Source organism: Pteropus alecto, unplaced genomic scaffold (genome assembly GCF_000325575.1).
Source record: "Pteropus alecto unplaced genomic scaffold, ASM32557v1 scaffold20, whole genome shotgun sequence".
NCBI lineage: Eukaryota > Metazoa > Chordata > Mammalia > Chiroptera > Pteropodidae > Pteropus > Pteropus alecto.
In genome coordinates, this window is record NW_006436298.1 from 10,807,517 (window position 1) to 10,833,059 (window position 25,543).

The 25,543-nt window shown below is 39.3% G+C and overlaps 1 protein-coding gene across 1 annotated transcript in view; it reads left to right on the forward strand.

The window, feature by feature from the left end:
• Positions 1 to 25,543, forward strand: part of IQGAP2 (IQ motif containing GTPase activating protein 2) — a 250,314-nt gene that overhangs the window by 103,074 nt on the left and 121,697 nt on the right. The window contains 1 exon segment of the mRNA XM_006913156.2: positions 22,135 to 22,291. Within this exon segment, the coding sequence (XP_006913218.2) occupies positions 22,135 to 22,291 (157 nt within the window).

A 25,543-nucleotide genomic window follows, 5' to 3' on the forward strand; every position in this document is an offset into this window, starting at 1 on the left:
AGTAGAATAAAATCCCTGTAAATTACAACTCCGGTATAAAATATAGATTGTTTTGTTTTGTTTTGTTTTTTTAACTTCATTGCCATTTTTAGAAATCAAATCTGTGAGGACCAGTTACAAAATGTGCAAGGCCCACTGCAAAATGAAAATGTGAAATGAAAATTTGAAAAGAGTTTCAAAATGGTGACAGCAGAGCCCTAAAGCAAACGTGGGACCCACGTGACCGCCATAAACCTCGCCCTGGGTCTGTGTGGTGGAATGGCTTGAATCAGTCCCTAAGGAGCTACTCTTTGCCCATTCCAGAATATGCCTCTGGCGTAGGCAGCGAGGCAAAGACGGAAGCAAGCTCATGTAGTTCTTTAGCTCAAAGCCCTTGTTAATCTTACCAGTGGTGACTGATAAATTACAGAGAGCCTTGGAAGTCACATTGAAAACAAGTATTATGACCAGGCAAGATAAATAAGCATGATGGTGGAAATTAAGAGAGATCTTTGTTTTATTATTTATTTATTTATTTTTTTTGCTTTTATTGACTATGGTCAATGAAAACGTAAGTAAGAGAAGGGAATACTGTTAACTTTAAATCTGTTCTTTAAAACTCTTCTTTACCAATATGTACCCATTAACTGCCTTTTAGAGAGCATGTTCTCGAATGGTTTTGGGGGGGAACACTGGTTTGGGCAAAATGTTTTCTTTCAAATTGTGTGCTTTTTATTTGCTTATTTTTTAAGGAATTGGTGAGACACAGCTTTTCATCTCAATTTTAAATATTAAGACCCTTCTCCGTTTATTTTGTGCCTTTACAAAATGGCTCCAAAAACTTGCTGAGCTTTTCATAGGCGGTATCAAAACTTAAAGGTTTCTAACTTTGGAAATTGAAAGCATTTTGTATTTTTTACCTGCTAAGATCACAGAGGGAAGAATAGTTGCTGTGCTGTTTGATAGTCTGAGAGATTCTGAAATTGGACGCTGTCATTTTTATTTGTAGTAAGTTTACTTGGTGAGCTTTGCGCGGGAGATATCTTGAGGGCAAAGTTTGAGAACACCTTTTAAAGCATAGTTTACATTTCTAGGAAAAGATCTTGTGCTTACTAAACCAAATCCCTTTCAATAATTTTCAGTGACTCAGAGCCCTGATATTTGCATAGTGATTCAATCAGGAAGGGGACTGGCTGCTGAGGTAATTTGGTTAAGATTAAGTCTTCTGGTTAAGCCTTTTAAAAGGTTAATAAAAGCCTTTCCTGAGTAGTGAACCTTCCAGTGGTTTTCAGGAACTTTGACTGTCTAAAATGCTACCTATAGAGCTGGATAGTAATAGTGGTATTAAAGCATTCTTTCAGAGAGACCCACAGGCCAGTTCTGAACAGTTGACATTAAACACTGCAAAATTCCAAAGTGCAGACAGCTTGGCAAGTTTGAGTCCTGTTCAGAACTAGTGCATTCTGTTCAGAACTAGGTTGTTTTTGTTTTTTTTTTTTTTTTTCAATAGTGCTTTTGTCTTTCTGCAAAAGGTCAGACTACAGTTGTCCAGCACTGGTGGTGTTCTTTTGTGAGAGTTACTAGGGAAGGGGGCGGACTTAGTTTTTATATTTATAATAACCTATCACAACATCAGATTTTATAGATTTGAGAATATAAATAAAATTGTGTGCATTATTAAACTGGCTAATAGCTGCCAATGCTAAAATCACTTAGGATATGTGAGCTCTGCTTTGGGCTCTTTTCACTCCCCTTTGCTCTTCAGCATAGTGGGACAGAACCAGCATGGATTTGGTTCAGAATCAGGCTTAGCTGGAATCTCGTTATTTGGACCTTCGATGTAACACTTAGATGAAGTAATCTCTGTAATATGAGAGTACCACCACAGCCTAGCAGAGCTGTTAGGTAAAGTAACTGGCATATTGCCTGCTACATGGTGGATGTTGCATGTATGTTAATTTACCTGGTACTACAGCTAGCAGAGGGGGTGAGGTTCAAGTGCAGACCTCTGCCCTGCTCTTCCCAGGGCAGTGGGAGTTGGCAGAGGCCTTTAGCTGAAGCCTGTTTCTTGGAGAGTGATAGGAGGGGCCCACAGCTGACCCTGGCTTGCCTCAAGCTAAAGTACAATCCTGCTGTACTGTTTCTCAGCTGCATAGAATTTTTTTAGGGGAAGTTTGTAGTTTTTGTATATTAGCCCTACTGTTAGTGTGGCTGGTTTCTCAAGGAACCTCATTCACTTCATTGTGGGTAACAGCATGAATTGACTTTAATTTTCTCCAGGCACTGCTTACAGCTGTGCTCTATAAAAATCTCCTGTTTCAGCTGCTGAGTATTGGGTATATTCTATAATTCCTTTCTAAAACTCCTAATCTCATATCCAAGTCAAGCTCTATACCGCCCCTGCTCTCTCTTCTGAGTTCTAGCTTCTCCTGGTGTGACAGGAAACAGAGAGGAAGGGGCCAGTAGTTATTGAATTCAGCAAGTCAGAGTTGGTGGTGAGAAGGTGCATCCATCTTGTTCATTCTGATGCTGGGGATCTCTGCACAGATAGTATCTATGCTTCTTGTGGGGCTGTGTTAGCTTTGCCCCAGGCTTCTCTGCACAGGACCTATTTGCAGGGGTGCAGTGTCTCCCTTTGGCATTGCTAGGTGTTCATGTCCTATTTATACTCTCGACTCTTCCTTGGGATCAAGAGTGTCCTGCTGTCTGGCCCAGCAGCTGCTGGGCAGCCCTATGACTCTTATCCCGCTAAGCTCACCCCTCCATCAGAAGGAACTGTGTTACAACATGTACATGTTACAATGTGTAACATGTACAAGAGAGGAAAGGGAAACCACTGAAGGTTCGTGAGTGAAATCGTGAGCCTTATTTGGGAAAAATTAATCTGGCAGCAGCCTGTAGACTGAGGAGGGGACGCCAGAGGTATGGAGCACTAGATCAGAGGTAAAAGTCCAGACCAGAGGTCAAAGGGCTTGAATAGTGTAAGTGGCAGTGGGAGTGGACAGCAGAGATAAAGGAGAAGAGAAGCAGAGTTGATAGAAGCCAACAGCTGATCGGAACGAGAATAGGAAGGGACGTTGCAATTCCAATCTGGGATCAATGAGAAGAGAGCATATCATGAACAGAAATAGGGAGTTATAGGAGAAGACCAATTTGATGGTAGGGAAGACCAGGGCCTTTGAGAGAAGGAAAAGATAGGCCCTCCTCCAGACACAAGGCCTGGTCAGTGGAGCACAGGCTGGTCCCCTGGGTCAGGATCCTATGCACAGTGTGCCACCTGTCTGACTATACACAGTGGCCCTGGGCAAGGTTCCTGCAGAGCAACAAGATTCCTATAGTCACAGTAGTTCATCAGGGCCATAGCCAGGCTGTAATAGCTAAGGGGTGGTGGGTGGTCCTTGTCTCTGAACTGGTTCCTGAGAAAGCCAGCAGGTAATAGTCACTTCCTTTTGACTACTTTCTCTGTATATCCCTGTTATTCTTTTTCTTTTTGCGTTCGCGGTATATATGTACATGTATATGTGTATATATGTGTATGTATGTGTATATATACACATATATACAGAACAGAAAATTTACCATTTTAACCATTTTTAAATGTGCAGTTCATTGGCATTAAGTACATTTACAGTATTGTACAACTATCGCCACTATCCAGAACTTTTTTCATTACAAAACTGAAACTCTATACCCATTAAACACTAACACCCCATTCCTGCACTTGACTATTGTAGGCACCATAAGTGATGTCATGATAGCATTTGTTCTTCTATGTCTGGCTCATTTCACTTAGCATAATGACATCAAGTTTCATCCATGTCGTGGCTTATATAAGAATTTTATTTTTAAATCTATTGTATTGATAACACTGCATTTTGTTTATCGGTTCATCTGTCGGACACTAGTTGTTTCTATCTTTTGGCTACTGTGAATATGCTACTGTGAACACTGGTATCCAAGTCTGAGTCCCTGCTTTCAATTCTTTTAGGCATTTACCCAAAAGTGAAATTGTTAGATCTTATGTAATTCCATGTTTAACCTTTTGAGGAGCCACCAAACTGTTTTCACAGTGTCTGCACCATTTAACATTCCCACGAGTAATTCATGAGGGTTTCAATGTATCTATATCTTCCCCAACATTTGTTATTTTCTGTGTGTGTGTGTGTGTGTGTGTGTGTGTGTGTGTGTGTGTGTGTGTGTTTAAATAGGCATCCTAATGGGTGTAAGGTTTTTTAATTTGTATTTCTCTACTGTCCATATTTTACTTTTCTTCATTTTATTCTAATGTATTTTTATAATAAATTTAATAATTATGTAAATATAGTGCCTCGTGTTTTTTTTAAGCTCTATTTTTTGACAACGTGCTGAGAAAGAACAGCTGTTGACCCTGTAAATTCATGACCCACCTTTACGCATCTGAAAACATATTCATGGGGCATATTTTCACATCCTTCTGAAATGTTATAAAAGTTTAAGATGTGTTTCATTCAACATGCAGAGTGTTTAACTATTTTTAAATTAGTTCTGTGCATTTAAAAATCAGAAGTACTCGTAAAAGCCTGGATTTCTCGCTTCTAAGGAAATGGTGAAGGCAGCGCCCCAGTGGTCCCCTGCTCACTCAGGACAGCAGTGGGGCTGGAGCCGGACATCGCACAGCCCCACTTCGGCCTACTTAGCCCTTTGCCAGTATCCGCTTCACCCTTGCAGGCATCTGTTTGTAAGCCCTGGTAGAGTGAATTTTCTGAGGCTAAAGTTAGTCTGGATTTATTCTAATTTGTATTAATAATTTAGGTGATTAGACGTGATTAATACTTCTGCACTACCTAGCTACTTAATACCTCTATGGACACTTTCTCTCCCGATAAAATCTGAAATCTCCTTGTTATCTATCCTTGCATGCCTCAAGCCCTTTGCCAACAGATTGGACTCTACTGGTTAAAAGTCCCTTTAAATTTGAGTGTTTCCTCTTAGTTGGAACATTTTGAAATAGTGTTTCTCTAGGTGCATAATACACATGCATTCTTCCAGCTCTGCTATAGGTTGGCTTAGTGGGACCTCAGTGTGTTTTCTCCTAATTCTCAGTCCCTGGCTGTTATTCTTGTACACCAGGGATCATATCAATAAACCTGCTCTTCACATATGCAAGGGCTAGCTTTATGTTTGTGTGTGTGTGGGTGTGCGCCCATCCATTTAATATCCTGTATATATGCTAGAATTATTAAACTATATTTATGTGGTCTGGAAATATAGTTAGCAACATCTATAGATATTTCGATTGTAAAGATGATAATTGGTCGGCTTCAGATCCTGTGTCTTATAGATAATCTGTACTGGAAGGTGTTAGGTGAAGCTGCCTTGCAGCCATGAAACGGAGGCACTGTGAAACCCAAGCCGGCCCCAGAACACGCTCACAGTATGATTTGTTATTGCACAGAGCTGGCTATACTGTCGGTCAAGCCACATTTCCTGAAACCTAAGAACACCAGGGTGTAATAGTGTTCTCTTATAGCCAGCTCTTGTTCCCTAAAACCTTCATGTGACTCTCTTTGTGGTTTTCAGCCTATCTCTCTCTGTGTGGTCGCTAATGACTTCACTGAAGGTAAAACGTTTAAGTGAACTTGATGGTGGTCATGGAAGAATGTGATGGTGCATCTGGGTGCTTTCGGCAACACACCTCCCCGCTCCCCACTCTCTGCTTCACCTCCCCCCAACAGGTTTCATCTCTGAAGCTCTTTTGGTGGTTTGTCCAGGCAGCTGAGCTGGAAACCTCGTTGTCAGTTATGAAGTTAGTCCCGATGATTTGTGCTTCCTGTCAGAGGGGGAAACCACGGGGTGTGTGTCGCAGTGGTGTGTTTTTGTCTCCTGCTTTTCAGCCAGTTTCTTTTTGTGTCCATCACTCTTGTCCTGTCTGTCTTCTATTTCCTAATGACATAATATTCGGCTATGGAGTCTGAATTTTCATTTTCTCACTACATAGAAATTTATTTTCTGGCTTCTCCTTGCCCTTCCACCGTAAAAGTTCCACTTGTCTATTGCTTTTTCCCCAAGGTGAGTGGGACAAGATTGCTTTTCATTCATGTGGACTTGCATTTTTCCCCTCCGTAAGGGTCTGTCACAGAAAACAGTTTTCTCTGTTTCCGATGTCTTTTTAAGTACAGAACAATGACGAAATTGTTAGACAATTGAAATGGTACTTAATTATCCGTCTGGAAATTCTGACTCATCTCAAGGGCTCCCTGAAATATCACTGTGGATGGCAATTAGAGTCCCCAATTCCCCGACACGCTGCTATAGGGACAGCTCCTTCAGGCATGGCTTTCTAGCGGATCTGACGGCCCGCTTCTTGCTCTGATGGTCACTCTACCCAAGATAGCTACTGTTCTAACCCAAGAACTAGCAGGTAGTAAAGAAATTGACTTCTAAGGAAAGGACCTTAGTTTTAAGTGCTTTTTAATATACCTTCTTTGGTAAGGTGTAAGGACTGAAGCGCCAGGGGCTCCAGGGAGGGACACAGGGCCATCTGTGCTTCTCAGAGTCAAGACATGTTGAGACTGATGTGAGGACATTGGCAGAAACAGAAGACCCCAGTTGCCTTTGATCCTGGGAAGATATTCTGCGTGGCAGGGCTCTCTATTCACCTACATGTAACATCAAAGGAGTACAGACAGGCACAGTAGCAAATACTGCCCCCTGGTGGGCTGCTTCTGGCTGAGCTGGGAGGAAAACTCTCTCTAAGAGAGCCCAGGCTATGGGTTTGAGAGGAGGGCGCGTTGGATTCTTCTTTTTCAGTATAATTGGAACAGTTTACTTTGTAAGCTTATTTTTGTAATATTATGTGTACAGAGTGAGTGGTTGCTTAATTAAGAGCTTTAAAATTTTTATTTGATAATATCTGCATATGGTACAGAATTTAAAAGAAGGGTACACAGTGGAAATTGTCTTTCTCCTTCCTAGTCCCCTCCCCAGAACTAGCCACATTTGCTAGTTTCTTTTGTAGCTTTCGAGGGATAATTTCTGAGTAGTTATATTTCTGTAACTACAGACATAACTACACGCACAACTAATATATATATACACACACACACACATATTACTATACAGTTGTTATACAATTGTGTAACACAATGGCATACACAATGGACAACATGATTAAGTATTTTTCAGTAATGCTTTCCTGCAGTCTTTTAATCTGGTTTTAAACAGAAGAGAAATTAGAACCTAGGACTGAACAGAAGTGGCCTTCGTATAAAGCAACCACTGTTTGAGAGCATGGGACATGTGATGGAGAGGAAACGTCTAGTTGTCTAAAATTGTAGCGGTTGACTCCAAAATCTTGAAACCACAACTGACCTTACTTGAGGACCTCAGGTGCAAATGTTGAGCCAATCACACACCCAGGGTATGGCACAGGGTCTCGCTGGTCACTTGGTAGTTGCTGGTTTGAGCTGGGTTCCCTAAAAGTTACTTCCCTTTATTCCTAGTCTGCTCCCTCACGTAGGCAACCATTCAGATATGTATAAAGTGTGTCATTTAGGTCTGTGTGTATTTTTGCAGTGTATCTCATCTTGTAAGTATTTTCAATTTATGCAAATGGTATGGCTATCTCATTCTGTTCCTTAGTTTTATCACCAGGCTCTGAATGGTCTACCTTGTTGGTAGATGTGTATCTACTTTGTTGCTAGCTATCCTTGTGGGGCATACCTGAGATTTTGAAAATAGTTGAAGTATTGTGGGGCTTTACCCAAATTTTTCTTTTATCTTAATTTTTGTTTATCACAAAAAGCATTTCAAAACGAATTTAGGAAAGCAGAATTCCATCAACCTGATATATCAACTTTCCTGACTTTTTCATATGAAACCATATCTGACATAGTTATAACAAAAAGTTGTGTATTTTTGTATTATTGTTTTATTCACTTTATTACATCAATATTTCTCCATTTTGCTGTTGTCTTCATAAATTTTAATGGCTGTGTATATCATCTATTATGCACATAACTTCATAATCTCTTCTGTGAAACAACTCGTAAGTTGTTCATTTTTTAATATCACTAATTAATATCCTCATGTATATACTTTTTGTCATTGTTATTGAAATTTTCTCATATTATTTAGCCAAAATAGATGTACAATCAGGGATTATAGAATTAAAGAGATACAAGTTGCCACATTCTGCCTCTCTCTATATTCCCAGAAATGAATGTAAGTGTGTCTTTCATTTAAAACATCCTTCTTTTATTTTTAGAGTGTTATACTTAGAGCTGTTGCCATAGGAATTGTTTTATCAAATGTCATAGTGGTCAGCAGAGAAATAAGGAACTCCAGGTTCTCTGTCTTCAGAGGAATTACAGAGAGTACCATCTGCTACCTGTACTGGGCATCGTTTCCATCCGCCATTCCTCCTGGCATGAGCACAGCAGTCCCTCCGCCCACCGTGGTCTGGGTTGTCAGTAGCCAGTTGGTGTGCAGCCCTGCTTCAGCCTGGCCTGGGGAATGTGTGAACTGTAAACTGTAAATATGGACATACATATGGAAAAGAATGATGCTCAGGATGCTCCTACTGTCTGCTCGTCATGCATTTGCACTTAGGGGCTATTAAAAAGAGGCTTGCTGCTTGTGAAGACTGTGTACCGGTAAAGAGGGGGAGGAGTGGGCGTGGACAGTGGGAGGCACTTGCAAGAACATATGTCGGATTCTTTTCATTCTCCTCTGAGTGACAATGATTGATGGCATCTAGTGAGGTTTGTCACTTTCTTGGTATAGATGCAAGTGGGGGTGTGGGAAATCAATAAAGACCGGGCAAATGACATAGGTAGAGGACAGGGCTCTTGATACAGTGCTGAAATGACATTTCTCACAGTTAAACTTTTCAGTAGTGTCTTCTAGTGCTATTACTTCACTACTACCTGCTGAGAGCTACTCTTTTCTGATCTTTTAGACTCTAGAAAAATCAGTCTTCATAGCTCTTATTTATTCTCCATCTCCAGGAAAGGGTTACCTTTGAACACAAGATACCTGTAATTTAAGGGAAGGAAGAGAAGGAAGGAAATCCATACTGGATGTGGTTGTGCCAGTTAGGCTTCTTATATTTTGAAATAGAGCTATATGGCATTCACTTGGTGTTCTAGAATGTCCATTATTTTACAATCTCACATTGAAAGTTTTCTTAGGAATTAGGAAAGGGCTGTAAGAGAGTCGAGAGTAGGAAGGAGTCGTGGCAAATTAGGTAAGTTTATAGTGATCTTATTAAGCTTGTCGCTTTCATTTTCCTGCCAATGTTGGGACAAGTAAATGTTTCAAAGTGTAAGAACAGTGATTATTGTGTGGTTAGATCATGTGCACAATGCAGACACACCCAGGAAGGAGAATCTGCTGCATCAAGTCTTCAGTTGTTATTTAGGCCAAAATTTATGCGGAAGCCTCAGATGAGGGTTGATTTGCCAGGAAACTGTTGCTGAGGACTTTTGGTTTGTTCTTCTTTTCTTCTCCTCTGCACCCCAGCTCACGGTTATCTTGTAAAACGGAAAGTGCTTTGCACTGCAAATGAACATTACAGCCACGTCCTGCCTATAGCAAGTTCCAGGGAAGCCAGGTAGACAGCTGGAATTTTGAGTTCAGTTCTCTAAGGCACTTTGGTCTGCTGTTTTTCTTGCAGGGTGTTCTATGCCCCGCAGTCTTCACCCAGAGGACTTTGGACCTTGCCCATTCAGGTCAGTGAGGCCACGGTGCTTAGGTGCATAGAAAAGACGCTCCATAAAGAAAATGTGCTGTCTGATGGGTCCTCTGGAGCGTTATTCTTTAAACGGATGCTCACAACTTTTTTGAGCATAACAACTTTTTTTTTCTTTTGGTGAACATTTATTTCTTGAACACTTGTTGCATGTAGGGGACTTTTAAACAGGTGACTCCACACATGGTATCTGGTTTAGTTCTCACGACATCTCTGTGACATAGCCGATGCTGTACCCAATTTGCTGAAAGTAGAAATTGCGGCCCAGGTTGATGGCTGCGTGCCATGGTAATCATGACTAATCAAGTTGAAGAACCAAGGTTAAAGCCAGGTTTTAGGGAGCCCAAAGTCCAGTGTTCCCTACCGACACCTCTGATACTGACAGCAACCTCTTTAGCGAGTCCCAGAGAATATGTTCACCTTCATCCTGTTAAAGTATAGGTACACCTTGCTTCGGGAAAACAGAGTCTATGAAGATCAGAACTGGCTTAATTTAGTTTTAGAGAAAACTTCACTGTGAATTTTCGCTTAAGAAGTGAACATTCCTAGAAAGTGAGCTCAGGCCCTGTTCACCACATTCATCATGAAGGATTTGTCAGAGCAGAGTGGGGTGTGACAGATATGTATGCCATGAAGGTGACAGCCTGGACTGAAATCCCAGTTTACTAGCTGTGTAACTTTGAGCAGGTTATTTAACTCTCTGAGCCTCTTTCCTTCTCTATTAAAGGGAAATAATCCCTATCTCATCAGGTTAGTGGGAGAATTGTTCAAGTAAGTGCTAAGTACCTGTTAAGTGCTGGATGATGTGCTAAGCAAATGCGAGCTGTGATGATTTTTGGTTGGCATTGTCAGTATGGTGGAAGCCCCTGTTATGGTGGAATCCTGGCTCATGAGCATATATCAATATTTGTATGGCCCCTACCAAATACCATTTAAGTCTAACTTGTGTAAGGCAGCAGAGCACGTGGTGTTGGCAGGAGGTCGGGGGAGGGGCAGAGTTGGCCTGGATTAGCTAAGAAGATGCTGTAGACTGTGATGAGAGGAGAAGGCCTGTTTGACATAGTAAAATGCTTATTTAGTTGCTGCCCCATAGAAATGTGTATGGCAAGAGACAGCTAAACAAATAGTGCTGAAGGACAAATGTGAACAGTGAATTATAGTGTCAGTTGGGCACAGAGTGGTCCTGGATATACCGTGAGCAATAAAAGCTATGGTAGCTACACCTGAAGGTATTTTTTTATGTGCCAGGCACTGTCGTTGTGCTTTTCTTCCATTAACTCACAGTATCATCTTGAAGCAGTATGATTATCCATCCCCAATTTACAGATTAGGACACTGAGACACAGACACCTTAAGACAGTTTCCTAAGGCACACAGCTTGTAGACAGCAGAGCTTGGGTTCAGCCTCAGATATCTGGCTCCAGAGTTTGTGCTTTTAACCATTGTGCTGTATGTCTCTCAAGACAAACAGGGTTCTTGCCCTTATGGAGTTTACATGCTAAGTAGGTGAGTCCGTCAAACAAATAAATATGCTATATTCTGCTAGCTAGTAACAAATGCAGTGAAGAGAAATAAAATTGGATAAGGAGTTTTGGATAAGGATAGATAAGGATGATGGGGATTGATGTTTTAGCTAGTATATAACTTGCTTGGACTGCCATAACAAAGTACCAAACCCAGTGTTAAACAACAACATGGTTTCAGAGTCTGGAAGTCCAAGATCATGGCGTTGGTGGGATTGGGCTCTTATGAAGCCTCTCTCCTTGATTAGCCAGATGGCTGCCTTCTCCCTGTGTCCTCAACAGTTTTCCCTCTCTGCGGAAATTGCCCTGGGTCTCTGCCTGTTCTAAACCCCTCCTCTTATAAGTACACTGGTCATTGGATTAGAGCTTACCCAAAATGGTCTCATTTTAACTTAAGCACCTCTTAAAGGCCGTTATCCAAATACTGTCACATTCTGAGGTACTTAGAGTTAGAACTTCAACATGTGAGTTTGGATGGGAAACAATTCTACCCATAATATTCCACCCTTTGGACCCCCAAAATTTGTGTCTTCTCATATACAGAATGCATTCATCTACGTCCCAAAAGCCCCAAAGTATTAACTCATTCTAGTGTCAACTCTAAGTCCTAAATCTCACCTAAGTATCATCTAAATATATAGGTGAGCCTTGAGGTATGATTCATCCTGAGGCAAAAAATTCCTCTGCAGCTATGAACCTGTGAAAGCAGGCAAGCTTCAAAATACAATGGGGAGACAGGCATGGGACAGATATTCTCATTCTAAAAGGGGAGATGTTGGCAAGAAGAAAGGGGTCCTGCATTTAAGCAAAACCTAGCAGGGCAAATTCCGTTCGATTTTAAAACTGGAGAGTGATCCCTTTGATTCTCGGTCCTTTGGGCCTAGCAGGGTGACAGCCCTGCCTGACAGAGCCACTGGGGCTGCAGCCTGGCCCAGTGATACCAAGGAGGAGACAGAGTCTGGACAGCCCTGACAATCTCTGAACCACCTTCAGGGTCATTCTTCTTTTATCTTGATAGCACAACCAGAGAATTCTATTGTCCCATCCCATAGAATCCCGGAAATCTGAGGCCACTCCTTTATCTTTGCCTTGTCTCCCTCCCATTTCGTCTAAGCTGGTAGTGTTCCTGCTCATATAACCCCATCTCTGTTCCTGATTTTGCTGAGATGGCTGATTAAAACAAGTCACATTTTTTACGTGGTGTTTATTCAGCTGCACCTTTTGTATTCTCTCCCTTTCTCATTTTTTGCAGTATTGATAGGCTGAGAATTTTCCAGATCTTCAGGTTCTGATTCCTTTTTGCTTTACAATTTCTCCTTTGATTTCTCTTTCTCCTCTCACATTTTACTATGAGCAGCAAAGATGATCCAGGCTGCGCTCTTAATTTGTTTCACTTATTTTATGTATTCATTAAAGACGTTACTCCTTCTTTACTTTCTATGCCTTAAAGCCAGGCTGTTGACGTGGTTAGAGGTACATGACAAGATACATGTACCTAATATTTTCCTTAAGAGAGAATCCTATTGGTTAAGTATCTCAACTAACATACTTTAAAAAAATCAGTTTAAAGTGGAGTTTTTTGGTTTGGTCGGTTTTGTTTGTTTGTTTATTTGTTTATTTTATCTCCACCTGCTTCCATCCTTCATCACAAACTAGGTTAAATCACAAACCACCATTTCCCCTCTACGACCACCAGACTCCATTTTGGCTCAGGTGTTAAGCATAATCAGTAAACTCTTTTTATATACTGGAACGAGGCAAGAACTTTAGAATATACTGTATTTCATTATTTTCTGTGTTGGAAATAATACATGCTTATGATAAAAAGTTAAGATACAAGAAAAGATGAAGAATTTTACCAATAATGCGATTATACAGAGAAAACCACTGTTAATATTTTGCTATATGTTTTTCAGTCTGTGTACATTAATTTAAATATATGTAATTTAAAAAATAAAATTATATTTGCATCCTGTCTTTTTCTCTTAATTTACCACCAACATATTTCCATTTTCTTAAGAATTCTATGAAAATATCTCAAGTGGCTATATAACATTCTATCCAGTGGATAAATATGATTATCAGCACTTAAGTTGTTTCTAGTTTTTGTGTTACAAAAAAGTCTTGGGCCATAGCTATATTTTTTAAGTTATATTCACAAAGTAAAATAACTGGTTTGCATTTTAAGTTTCCTGATGTATTCTGTCAAGAATCAGTAGAAAGTTGTGCATAATGTGCAGATTTCAGAGTGATATCTGGGTTCAGAATAAGATTTTTCCAGTTACATAAGATCTTGGACAATATATTTCATCTTTCTTGGTATCCTACTTATTTTTTTTTTTTAAGGAAGATGGTAATTCATTGGGTTATGGGAAGAGTAAATGACATTTTATGAAATAAAGTTCGTACCAATAGTTTATAACTGTTCAGACGTATTGGAGAGAAGGTTGTATAGCTGAGAACCTACAGGCACATATATTATATACCAGTAGAGGGCATAAAACATCGGAAGATTCCAGGGAGGTGTGACTTGTGTAACTCCTCTCATTCTCACCCCAGATCCCTGAAAACAAAAGGCTCCAACACTGTTTTCCAGCGTAAGCATTTCTTTTCAGGCTTATATATTTCTTTAATTACAAGTTGAAGTGTTAACTATCCTTTATACACTTAGCTTTTTTTCTCCAGCATATGAGTATTATTTTAGGAAAAATAAAGTTTAAGTCAAAGTATTATTAAAGCACTATTAAATATTTAACACTTGATCCAAGTCATCTAAGATATCATTCAAAAACCACGATACATCCTGGATAGATGATTAATTAGGACAAAGCTAAATGGAAGTTCAGTATCTGGTTAGTTCCTATAGTTAGGAAGAATTATGAATGGGGAATGTATTGAGCAGCAGAGTATTCTGTGAAATAATTTTTCATTTCTTTTTCAAAATTTATTTCAAAGTAGTTTTCAAAAATTAATCAGACTTGTTATAAATTGGGCTACAAAGTTTGCAGGCTTTCTTACATCTGTCAATGCCTTAGGCCATTCTGTTTATTTCTCTTTTTGCCTTATCCCATGGCTAAGGGAACATAGAGGAAGAAGGGTAACATTGGTGCATTAAATATTCTTCTCTAAGAAATAACTCACCCAAAAAGATTCTTCGAAAAATTTGTTTAAAGTGAAGGGAACCACATGAGTGACTTCTGAGTGTCAGCTATCTGCTAGGGTCTGCACTGGTGCAGTTTCGTTTAATCCTCAAAACAGCTTTGAAGCAGTTGAATCTAACATCATTGAGAATCCGAGACTTACTGCTCAGTAAACTGAGGGACTTTGCCTGATTCTCCACTTAAAATGGTGTCTGGAAGTAGTAGATGCTCAGAAATATTAATTGGATTAATCTGTCAAGGTTACGTATCTGGTGAGGGAATAGGCTAGATTCAAACTTGGAGGACATGCTAATGTGTGTGTGTGTGTGTGTGTGTGTGTGTGTGTGCGCGTGCTAATATGTATATATATGTGTATATATAGATACACACATATATACACATATATTTTTTTTACATTTTATTTATTTATTTATTTACTTACTTATTTATTTTGAACATTTTATTTATTTTTCCCCCTTCCCTCCTCTCCCTTTCCCTTTCCCTCTGGTAACCACTACTCCATGGGACATGCTAATATTTATGGTTAATGTTTGCTGGATTTTTACTGTGTGCCAGGCACAGTGCTAAACATTTTACATAGATTCTCATTTAGTCTTTCCAGCAGTCCTCCAAGGGTAGATACTTTAAATTTCTTCATTTTATAGAGAAATTACTGGTATTGTTCTGGAACTATGATTTGAACCCAGAAGGTATAACTCCAGATGCTATGTTTTTAGTCACCAAATTGTGCTGTTTCTATCAGTTGCCGGCCATTTGCTTATATGAAATGTTACAAATGTTCTGGGGAAAGGAGTTCTGTGGTCAAAAAAATGGAGAAATATTGGATTAAAAGTAAATAAACTTCGTTCCCTACTATAGGAATTTCCTGAGCTTTCGGGATGCTAATGCAACTCATGAATCCTTATGAAAAGCTATAGAGGGCAACATTTTCTGAACTCATTGAGCCTCCTTCCCTCACCTCCCCCCCTGGGACACTATCAGCATCTCACTGAGCCAGCATTCTGTGCAACACAGTTTGGGTAATGCTTGCCAAACTCAACAGATTCTGCTTAGAGCATCTCTCTCCTAAAGAGGAGAGTGAGAAATAAGTCCTTGGAAGTCTGCTTCATTCCTGTTAGGTCTTGGAGTCATATATTGATTCTTCTCATGGTATTATGTGTCTGTGTTTTAAAGTAAAAAATTAGCATCACTTTAACATTTTATATCATTTTCTCATACTGAACCAAATAAGTTTTGTATGAGAGAAGGATGGGGTCCCATGGATGAGCAATGTGTGTTTTCCTACATCCTAGTTCCCCTGAGCTAATAAGGCTGATGGAATCGTGGCAACAGTTTTGCAGCAGCCTCCAGGGAATGAAAAAGTCTTACCATGAGAACTTAATCTAGTCCTTCTGACGTTTTACTCTCTATTGGCACAAAAGGTGACCAACTACGCTGTGTGTATGAAAAGATCTGGTCTTTGTTTTTATTCTTTTGTAAAATATTTCATATGCTGATTTTCACAACATTTAAGGAGGGAAATTGACTTGTAACACTTGAAAGTTCATGGAACAGGGCGCTGTATTAAAATGGGGTTTATGCAGAAAAAACACACTTTCTGGGTTTGGGCCAGCAGTTCTACTTTTGGGACATTTATTGCATACAACGCTGTATGATAGAGACCAAGATTTATAGTTGGTGATTTCCTGAATAACAACTCAAATCGCAAATGCCTCAGCGAAACAACTTACATATGCTTTGCAAGGCACAAAGTAGCCTAACAGAATGGCTCGTTTGTCTCAGGATTTTCATGAGTTTGGTTTTTTTTATCTCTTGAAAGACGAAGTGACAGTAATTTTTTTTTCTTTTTTAACTAAACTTAAAATTGGAAAAATTTCACTTTTCTCTCTCCTTCATCCTTCTCCCAGCATCCTATCTCTCCCTTCTCCCCATCTCACTTGGATCAGACCATGTACATTTATACATAGAGCTACTTATGGAAACCACTTCAACTCAAAAAAAAAAAAAGTTGATGAGGGACTGCATGAATAATGAAAAGGAAATTTCTTTTACTTTCATTTTGTTTCTCTGTGTCTGGCAAGTCATCTAAATTTTCCCTGCAGAGAGAAGAGAAAACAAGCAATACTAATAGGAAAGTAGCACCTCCACCAGGAGAGGAAGGTAAAGTTTTCCAGCAACCTTTAAGATGCTAAGAAATGGTTTTGACTTTTGCTTTGGGGCGAGGCACTCAAGTATTGGTGTTGGAGTTTGGCAGGAGCAATCAATAGAAGGAACAGGGAAGAAGCAGTAAATGCAGGGTCAGCAGGAGGACACACAGCCAATTCTGGTTTTCATTTCTGTGGATTTTTAGATCAAATCTGAAGACAGGCTTTTGATGACATATGAGGTCCTTCTGGCTTGATTTTTATGTACGCATACTTTGTGTACTACCCATATGCAAATCATAGACATATAGATCATTGGAATAGAATTGAGAGTCTAGAAATAACTTTTCAAATTTATGGTCAATTGATTTCAACAAGGATGCAAAGGCAATTTAATGGGAAAGGTATAGTCTTTTCAACAAATCGTAATGGGACAACTGTACATCCACATGCAAAAGAATGAATTTGGACCCTTACCTGTCACAATATACAAAAAATAACTCAAAATGGATCAAAGGCCTAAATGTGAGAGTTAAAACTACAAAGCTCTTAGATGAAAACGCGGGTAAGCATTTGTGACCTTCAGTTTGGCAATGATTTCTTAACATGACAACAAAATATATAAGCAACAAAAGAATCGGTAAATGAGACTTCAACAAAATTAAAAATTGTGCCTCAAAAGACCCATCAACAAAGTGAAAAGTCAACACACAGTATGGAGAAATCTTTTCAAATTGTATATCTGGTAAGGGACTAGTCCATTGAATATATATAAAGAATTCTTATAACTCAGTTATAAAAATACAACCCAACTAATAAATGGGCAATGGACTTGAATAGCCATTACTCTATAGAAGTTATATAAATGGGCGGTAAGCACATAAAAAGTTGCTCAGTATCATTAGCTATCGGGGAAATGAAAATCAAAATCTTAATGAGATGCTACTTTGCTAGGATGCCTGTAATCAAAAAGACAGCTAAGTGCTGGCAAAGAAATGAGAGAGCATTCTGAATCCTCATACATTGCTGGTGGGAATGTAAAATATTGCAGCTGCTTTGGAAAACAGTCTGGAAGTTCCTAAAATGATTAAACGTAGAGTTACGTACGTTATGACCCAGCAATTCCACTTCAGGGTATATACCCAAGAGAAATAAGAACATATGTCTATGTAAAAACTTGCGTGCTAATATTTAAGCAGCATTATTTACACTATCCAAAGTGGGGAAAACCCAGATGTTGGTGAACTAATAAATGAATAAATAAAATGTGATATATCCATACAGTGGAATATTATTTAGCAATAAAAAGGAATGTGGTACTAATGCATCCTGTACCGTAGGTGAACCTTGAAAACATTATGCTGAGTAAAAGCAAATCACAAAAGGCCCTAGATTCTCTTTAAATGAAATGTCCAGAATAGGCAAATCCATAAAAAGAAAGATTTAATGGGCTGGGAATCTGGAAGTAAGTGGGATGCGACTGCTAATAAGTAAAGGCTTTCTTTTTCGAGTGATGAAAATTTTCTAAAAATTGAAAATGCTGATGATCTTACAACCCTGTAAATAGGCTAAAAATCATTGCATTGTGCACCTTAAATGGGTGAGTGTGTGGTATGCGGATTATTTCTCAATGAATCTATCAATAAACAAAAAAATATATTACATAGTTACAGTGTCATATTGAATTACACTATAACTTATGACTGAAACTGAGTTCCCAGGGTTTCAAGTGACCTGTTCCAGTATATTCAGCTGGTGATCACAGAACCAGAATTTCTGAACAACAGGCCAGTTGTCTCTACATTGTGATTGCTGTAAGAAGTTTGATGCCAACTGACCAAAAAAATGAGTTTTTTTTTTTTGTCAGTGTTTTTTTTGTTTGCTTGTTTGTTTGTTTTTGATTTGACCAGGTAATGCTAGCTTGTGTAACAGATAAGCCATTGAGGTTGAGATTGGCAATAATTTAATTTTTTCTCATGTAAGTTTATTTATTGATCACACACTAACTAATGATTGATAGGAGTTTCCACGTAGTATATGATTAGAAGACTCTTTGAGGTCCTGTCTCGGTTTGCAGCAGTTCTTGGGGAGGCGACTCCATCTGGATAGGCTCTAAGCTACCCATATCTAACTGCTGCTTGCAACAGAGACAGCCCAGGCCATTTACCGTTTACATTTGTGGGGTAGGTGACAAAAAAGTGACTAGGAGGGAGTTCTTAAAGAAAATGAAACCCTATGAAATTTATTCTGCTCTAACAGTGATTACACTGTCCTCTGACCTTATACTACAAGAGTGACAGTATGTACATCTCCAAACCTTTGAACTCTTCCTGCTACTCTGGAAATAGCCTGGAGCGTTTTGTTTTCATTTTTATTTTTACACTAGGCTGTGGGACTGGACTGGAGGATTCATTCTTTTGTTTGGTGAGTTGTGAGAAGTTAAAAGTTAGAATAGGAGGAGTAGAAGGCCCCTTCCCCCCACCCCTTCCCCACCCCCAGCAGCTTTTTGATGTTTTTTAATTACTAGGTATGTGACTTTGGGCTTTCTGAGCCTCAGATTATCATCTGCAAATAGTGATCCTAATAGCACCTCTTCTTTATGGGGTGGTCTTGAGGATAAGTGATGATCCCTATAAAATATTAAGTCCAGGTTCTAACACAAAATGCTGCTTAATAAATATGAGTTATCATCAATGATAATAATAGCATCATCCTTTGACTTTCAAGGAAATGAATAGGAGATATCTCCACTGATGCCTGATGTTGCAAAACTGCTGCATTTAACAAGTCTTTGGCAACGTTCTAAAAGATTTTAAGATATAACTGTGCTGATTGGAAAATTTTTTTAAGCAGGCAGAATCTTTTATTTAATAACAACTTATTACGTTCTCACTATATATAAACATGTTAGCAGTACAAGGGATTATAAAGAGGAAAAAGAAGGGACCTTTGCCTTTGAGAAGTTTGTAATGTCATAAGCATTAGCAATGGCTAAATTGTAATAGGCTGTAGCTAACCTACATTTTTGGTATCATTAATGTTTTAAGCCAACTGCACATATATTCTAATATAAACAAAAATAAATGTGCTTATCTTTTTTTAAGTACGCTCAAGTCTAAAATATCGTACTTCGGAGTTATTTATATTTTAGCTTCCTCCCCTGTGCTCCCAACTGTCAACTTATCTCTCCCCACTACTTCCCCATCCCTCACACATGCACCCCAGTTACAGAAATTATATATTCTGTGAAAAACAATTTCTTAAATTTTTTTAAGATAATTATTTGAAAACATTGTGTTTTTAATGTAAAATAGCACAATGCTGTAATTTGTAGTTTATTTAGATTAGGAACTCTGTCTAGTGCAGTGGCTTTTAACTTGGCTAGATTTTTAAAAAGACAACATTATTATTGATTTCTTAAATTTTTAAAATTCGTCATCTATAATACTCTTACTTCAGTTCATTTGAAACAAGGCTTATACAAAACAAGCATGCTTTATTTACCTGTGTATGATCTGTGAAAGCCAAATTCATCTCCTTTTACCTGTTATTGTCCTTCCAGTTTCAGAGTTAAGATGTTAGAGCTGGGATAACATCTCATCCTTCTCACTCTGACCACTTTAGCAACGGAAAAACTAATGTCCAGAGAGGTTAGGGGATGTATTTGAGGTCTCACAGTTGACGTGAGGCTGAGTCCTGGTGCAGAGATCTCCCTTCATACCAAGCCCTTTCTCTGCCTGGCAGTATTTCTCTTTCTTCTACCCCCTTTTCTAAGCTACTACCAAGTCCTATTACTGTTTCCTTGAAATGTTTCCTGTTTTCCTCCCTTCCCATTTCTTCCTGTCTAATCTTGTCCCTCAATTTCTCACAATGGGAAAAGCCTGACGGAGTGCCTTGTGTCTGGGGCATCCATCATACAAGATTCATTTTCTCTAATTAACACTGTCGGCATGTTACTCCTCTGCTTTGAAGCTGCAGAAGCTCGCTGCTTCCTGTGGCAGCAAACATCAACACTTCTCCAGAGCCCGACTTCCCTGTATATGCTCAGCTTTATTTCCTTTCTCCCGGTGAATCCTAAAGGCCCCAAGTCTACTCTGGGTTTTCTCTAAGAGTTGGCCATATTTCCTTTATGCTTTTAGTCTGTCCTGCTTCCTGGCTCTAGTGCTCCTCCTGCCTTTCCAAATACTCCGTTTTTCTAGACCGAATCCAGGTCTCTCCACTTTTTCAATGTTTTCCCTATTATTCCAGTGATTACCCAATGACCCCCTCTCTTTATTCTCCAACTTTTTCTTTCTTATGCGCTAACATGCAGCATTGGACATAATAGCCTCTCATATATGGTTCTCTGGTTTTTCCTTGCAATTGCATTGCCTTCTTAATTGTATTTAATGCTCTGAGGATAGGGCTTATGTTTATATTTTTCTCATATATTCCTTGTTTTACAGTGCCTAATAAGTGGTCAGTAAATACTTCTTGCTTATGAGTGGTTCTTTGAGCTTTTAAAAGATGCTGTCCAGAGCTACAAGCAGTTCAGACATTTTACAGTGTTTGCTGCTTGGATCAGGATCAGTTGTTAATATTGCAGAACAGTGCCCTACTGTCTGCCAAATGTTGACAGGATCGGCCGCTGTCGTGTTAACGATCCTCTGGGGGGACTGGCTATATGGGTACTTGTACTCACACTAACAGTTTATGATTTGTTTGTGGATCCGTTGCAGCAAGGTGGGGGGCTCTCCCACTGAGAGCCCGCACACCTGCCTCTTGGATCTTACAGTAGGTAGTACCTCCTTGAGCGTGGCTAGGAATGGCATTATCCTCATAACTCTGGCGGATTCTCAGCACACCGGTATGAAATATGAACTGCCCCGGCTCCCCTCCCACTGTGTGTCCTTGAGCCAGTAATGACCTTGGTGTTCTCTTTCCTACAATATTGGCACAATGTCCTAAGATTTAATCTGACTTTGTTCTGAAATACTTTTTCAGAACCCAGTAAATACTATACCTTCCCCAAAAGGTAAGCATGTTGTAATAAGTTCCTGGTATTGGATAAAGGAATGAGTATTATTTAAAGAAGACCATATCCGCTTTCGGAAATTTAATGTTCCTTTTGCATACCTTCCTACCTTTCCTGGTAGTCATTTCTGGACTGAGGCAACTGCACATTTTACAGCAATCTTGAATCTTGCTCTACCAGAAGCATAACTCTCACAAGAACCTCCTTCGCTAAGGGCTCATGAACTGGAATTATTTTTTTCTGTAATGTCGGCAGGACTGATTCTACCTGTACAAAATAGGTTGGCTTTTTTCTTCTCTGGTACAAAAGAGCATTGGCAGAGACTCAGATAAAGATGACGTTGACGAGCTCTGGCATGGTAGCGAGTTCAGTGTCTCTGGACTTGTATCCCTTGTTCATCTCTTGTTCTGAATCTTTGTTCCACTCAAAAAGTCCTCTTTCCATCTGTGACACCTAAGGATGTTTCTAATCCTGCTCCCCTTAATTACTGTCTCCATCATACTTAGTGAGATGCCTGCATCTCTTCGTTTATACACAGTCACTCAACTGGGAGTCACTTTAAGGTTTTTCTTAATCCCTTTAGGTGGATGGAAGTCTGCTTAGTTGAAGAATTGCCACCAACCACTGAACTGGAAGAAGGACTCAGGAACGGAGTTTACCTTGCAAAGTTAGCCAAGTTCTTTGCCCCGAAAATGGTATCAGAGAAAAAGATCTATGATGTGGAACAAACACGTTATAAGGTAACTGAGATCTAATTGGTTTTGGCTTCCAGCTAAAAGTGAAAGTTCAGTATTTCATTTCCTTTTCCTTCTTTTAGTGTTTCTACAAGAATTGTGTGTGTGGGAGGGGGTTCTTCTTTGGTCTTTGAAGCCTGTTAATAATCATTCCTGAGGCAGCAGCAATTTTAAAAGCAAAGAGTTTCTATTTCTAGGCTAAGGCCGAGAGACCTCTGATTTGTGGGGCTCCCTGCCATTACTCCTTCATGGAGGTCATTTTTATTAGCACCAGTAAATGTAAAAGTGGAGGCGCTCGACCCCTTCCTTTTTTCACCACCACACAATTTATTACTCCCCTTGTTCCCACCAAGGAATAAAATATCCAGCTGGGTCTTGAACTTGTGGCCCCAAAGAGTTAGGACCAGTGTGATAAAATAAGCAGTAATGTTGACTAATCAGGTAGGAATTCCTTTCCATTTGCTGTTTAAAACAAAATTATTTCACAGCTAGTTTGAGAAGGTATATGGGAGAGAACACAAAACCAAATACTAATCTTGTATCAAAAGAAGTTTCAATATTTTAGAGAACATGTCTAAGTATTTACAAATAAAGTAACATATATAGGATTTGCTTTACAATAATTAGGAGGAGGTTGCATAGGTGATTCAAGACCGTTCATTAGTTCATAATTGTCGAGGTTTGTTGAGGTCGAATGATGGGTACGTAAGAGTTCATTATACTCTTCTGTCTCCATCATACTTTTTATGCTTGAAATTTTCCATTGTAAAGTGGAGAGGAAAAAGTAAATACTGACATAAAAGACCCCTTCGTTAGATGTGTCTTCAAAAGGGAATTTAACAATGTGTGGCGTTCCTCATGGAATATGGGATCTCTTAACCCCTTCAGACCAGGGTTTCTAAACCTTTGAAACTTGATTGTTTATTTTCTTAATATGTTCTATTCAGTTCTTTCTATCAGCACTTTTTATCTGTAGATTTTCAAGTAACCTTAAAAGTTATTTCTCTTACATTTGCAAGGACGACATTAAATATAGTTGAAAATGGAATGAGTTCCCATGCATCACATGATTCACAGTATCCTTCAGCTGTTATTGAGACAAAATTTATTTTTAAAATATGTATATCGAATTCAGAGCAAATGTTTGAGTAATCATTCAGTCTAAGAGTAGACAAGATGAATTGACAAATTTTTTTTTGACAAGTCTGTTTTCAGATAACTAAAAGTTTCTGCCTTGGGTAATGTTATGAATAATATGTTTGCATGTTAAAATAAGTTTGAGTTTATTAAGTCACGTGTCTCACCCTAGAGTTTTCAGCTCTTTCACAAGACTTTCACAAGACTTTAATGAAACAATGACTTAGCTAGCCAAAATTAAAGTTGTTTTTTAATTTTGAAAAATATTTTTAAAGGTTCAGAAAAGCACAGAAAAAATATTTGTATACCCACATCACAAAATAAATGAACATTTGTCTACATTTTAGAGCACAATTTTTCTTTTTTTCATTGCTCCTATAATGGTTATTACTAAGATCTAAGCCTATTAGTAGTAACAGCCATGTAGATTTGATGATGAAGTTAAGATATAATTTGGGCCAGACTCTAGCCCACCCTGAAAGAGAATTGTGCATATTTTGTTTTGATGTCTGGGTGGTGAGAATCAGGTCAGAAAGACAGACCTTCAGTGGAGGCAAGCCCCAGAGCAGAGAGTGGGCTAATTTTTTCCTCCTCCTGGGACATCAGACACCTTGAATATAGGTGTCTCTTTCCAGTTCAGTTGTGGACACACTTGTGGCAACTTAAACTGTTTCCTCCTAACCTTAGAGGCCCTACTATTTGAATAAATAGCAACTTGCCTTAAGGATGGGGACAGGGAATATATTTCCAATCTCTAATTACAAAAAGCGTATCAGTGAAGCCTAGGCAGGTGAGTCATCCCTAAGTTAAACATTGTGAAAAAAGGAAGTGCTGTGTTTTGCCATCCTCCACCCCATCAGGCCCCTGGAAGACTGGGTGCCTAGAAGAAGAGATGCCAGGAGAGGGACGGAAGGGAAGGAAGTAGCAGAAGGAGGGGGGTTGACACCAGCCGTGATGTGGGAGAAAACACAGGACAAATGGAAACTTCCCCTCTGTTGAATCACTGGAGAAAAGAGGCTTTTCTTATTTTCCCTTTTATTAAATCCCTGAAAGTGACTAATATCCTTGAATGGGGATTTTTAGTGATTTGCCATGTAATCATAAAATTTTATTTTACGGCCATTTCATTTCTTTTACCGAAATGAAAGGAGACAAATATTAATGAACAGGAGATCTAATTAACTTCTTATTTTTGTATTCTGCGGGACTAAAGCCCATCATGTGGTCCTTTTCAAGGAGTACTAAATCATGGGACCGTGGCAAAGATGTTGAAACCCAAGGGAACGCTCACTAGCCTGGGCCCAGCCCTTGATGTGCCATCTGGAAATGATGAATTCAGTGAGCGCAGGCTCTCACTGCAGGGCCTGCCTAGACTACAGCCATAAAATATGACCTGCCTGTTGGGCAGTACGTCCCCAAGCACGAGCTGTGCCCCTAAGCTCTAAAGTCCTCAGTTTTGGCACTGATGACTGTGAGTGAAGTAGATAGGAGCTTTCATGCTGCCCATTTGCCAGCTTATATGCAACCCTGGCCCCTCTTTAATTTAGGGTTAGAAAGATATCCTTCTTGGCCACTTTCACCACTATCCCTTCGGGTCTGAGCTATGCGATCATGCCAAATTTGCAGTGGCAGTTGACACTGTCCTTCTTGGGTATACCATGATATACTATAATAATTGTCTTGTCATGAAGGCAAGAATCATGTGTGTCTTCTCTGCCATATCCTCAGTGAATGGTACAGGGTTTGGCCATGGTTGGTGCTAGGGAAATAGCTGTTGGGTGAAGGAATGAATGACAGTAGTTTCAAGTGAGCCAAAGGATTCCATTTCCTTTCTTGTCCTCTATGCTTTATTCAATGCCTATTCGAGGTGCTTCGTGTTTGACATTCTTTCTTCAAGTATGATGCTCACACCTCCTGCAGAACCACCTGATGGCTGAGTATAAAAAAGAAGACTCCTAGACCCCAACCCAGACTACTGAGTCAAGCGGAATCTCTTGGCCAGACACGTAGGAAGACGCACTCTTAGTAATCACCCAAGTGATTGTTATGTACTACTAAAGTTTGAGAACCACTGCTCTAATGGTTGATAAACATGAATATAATACATTTTAATGAAGTTAT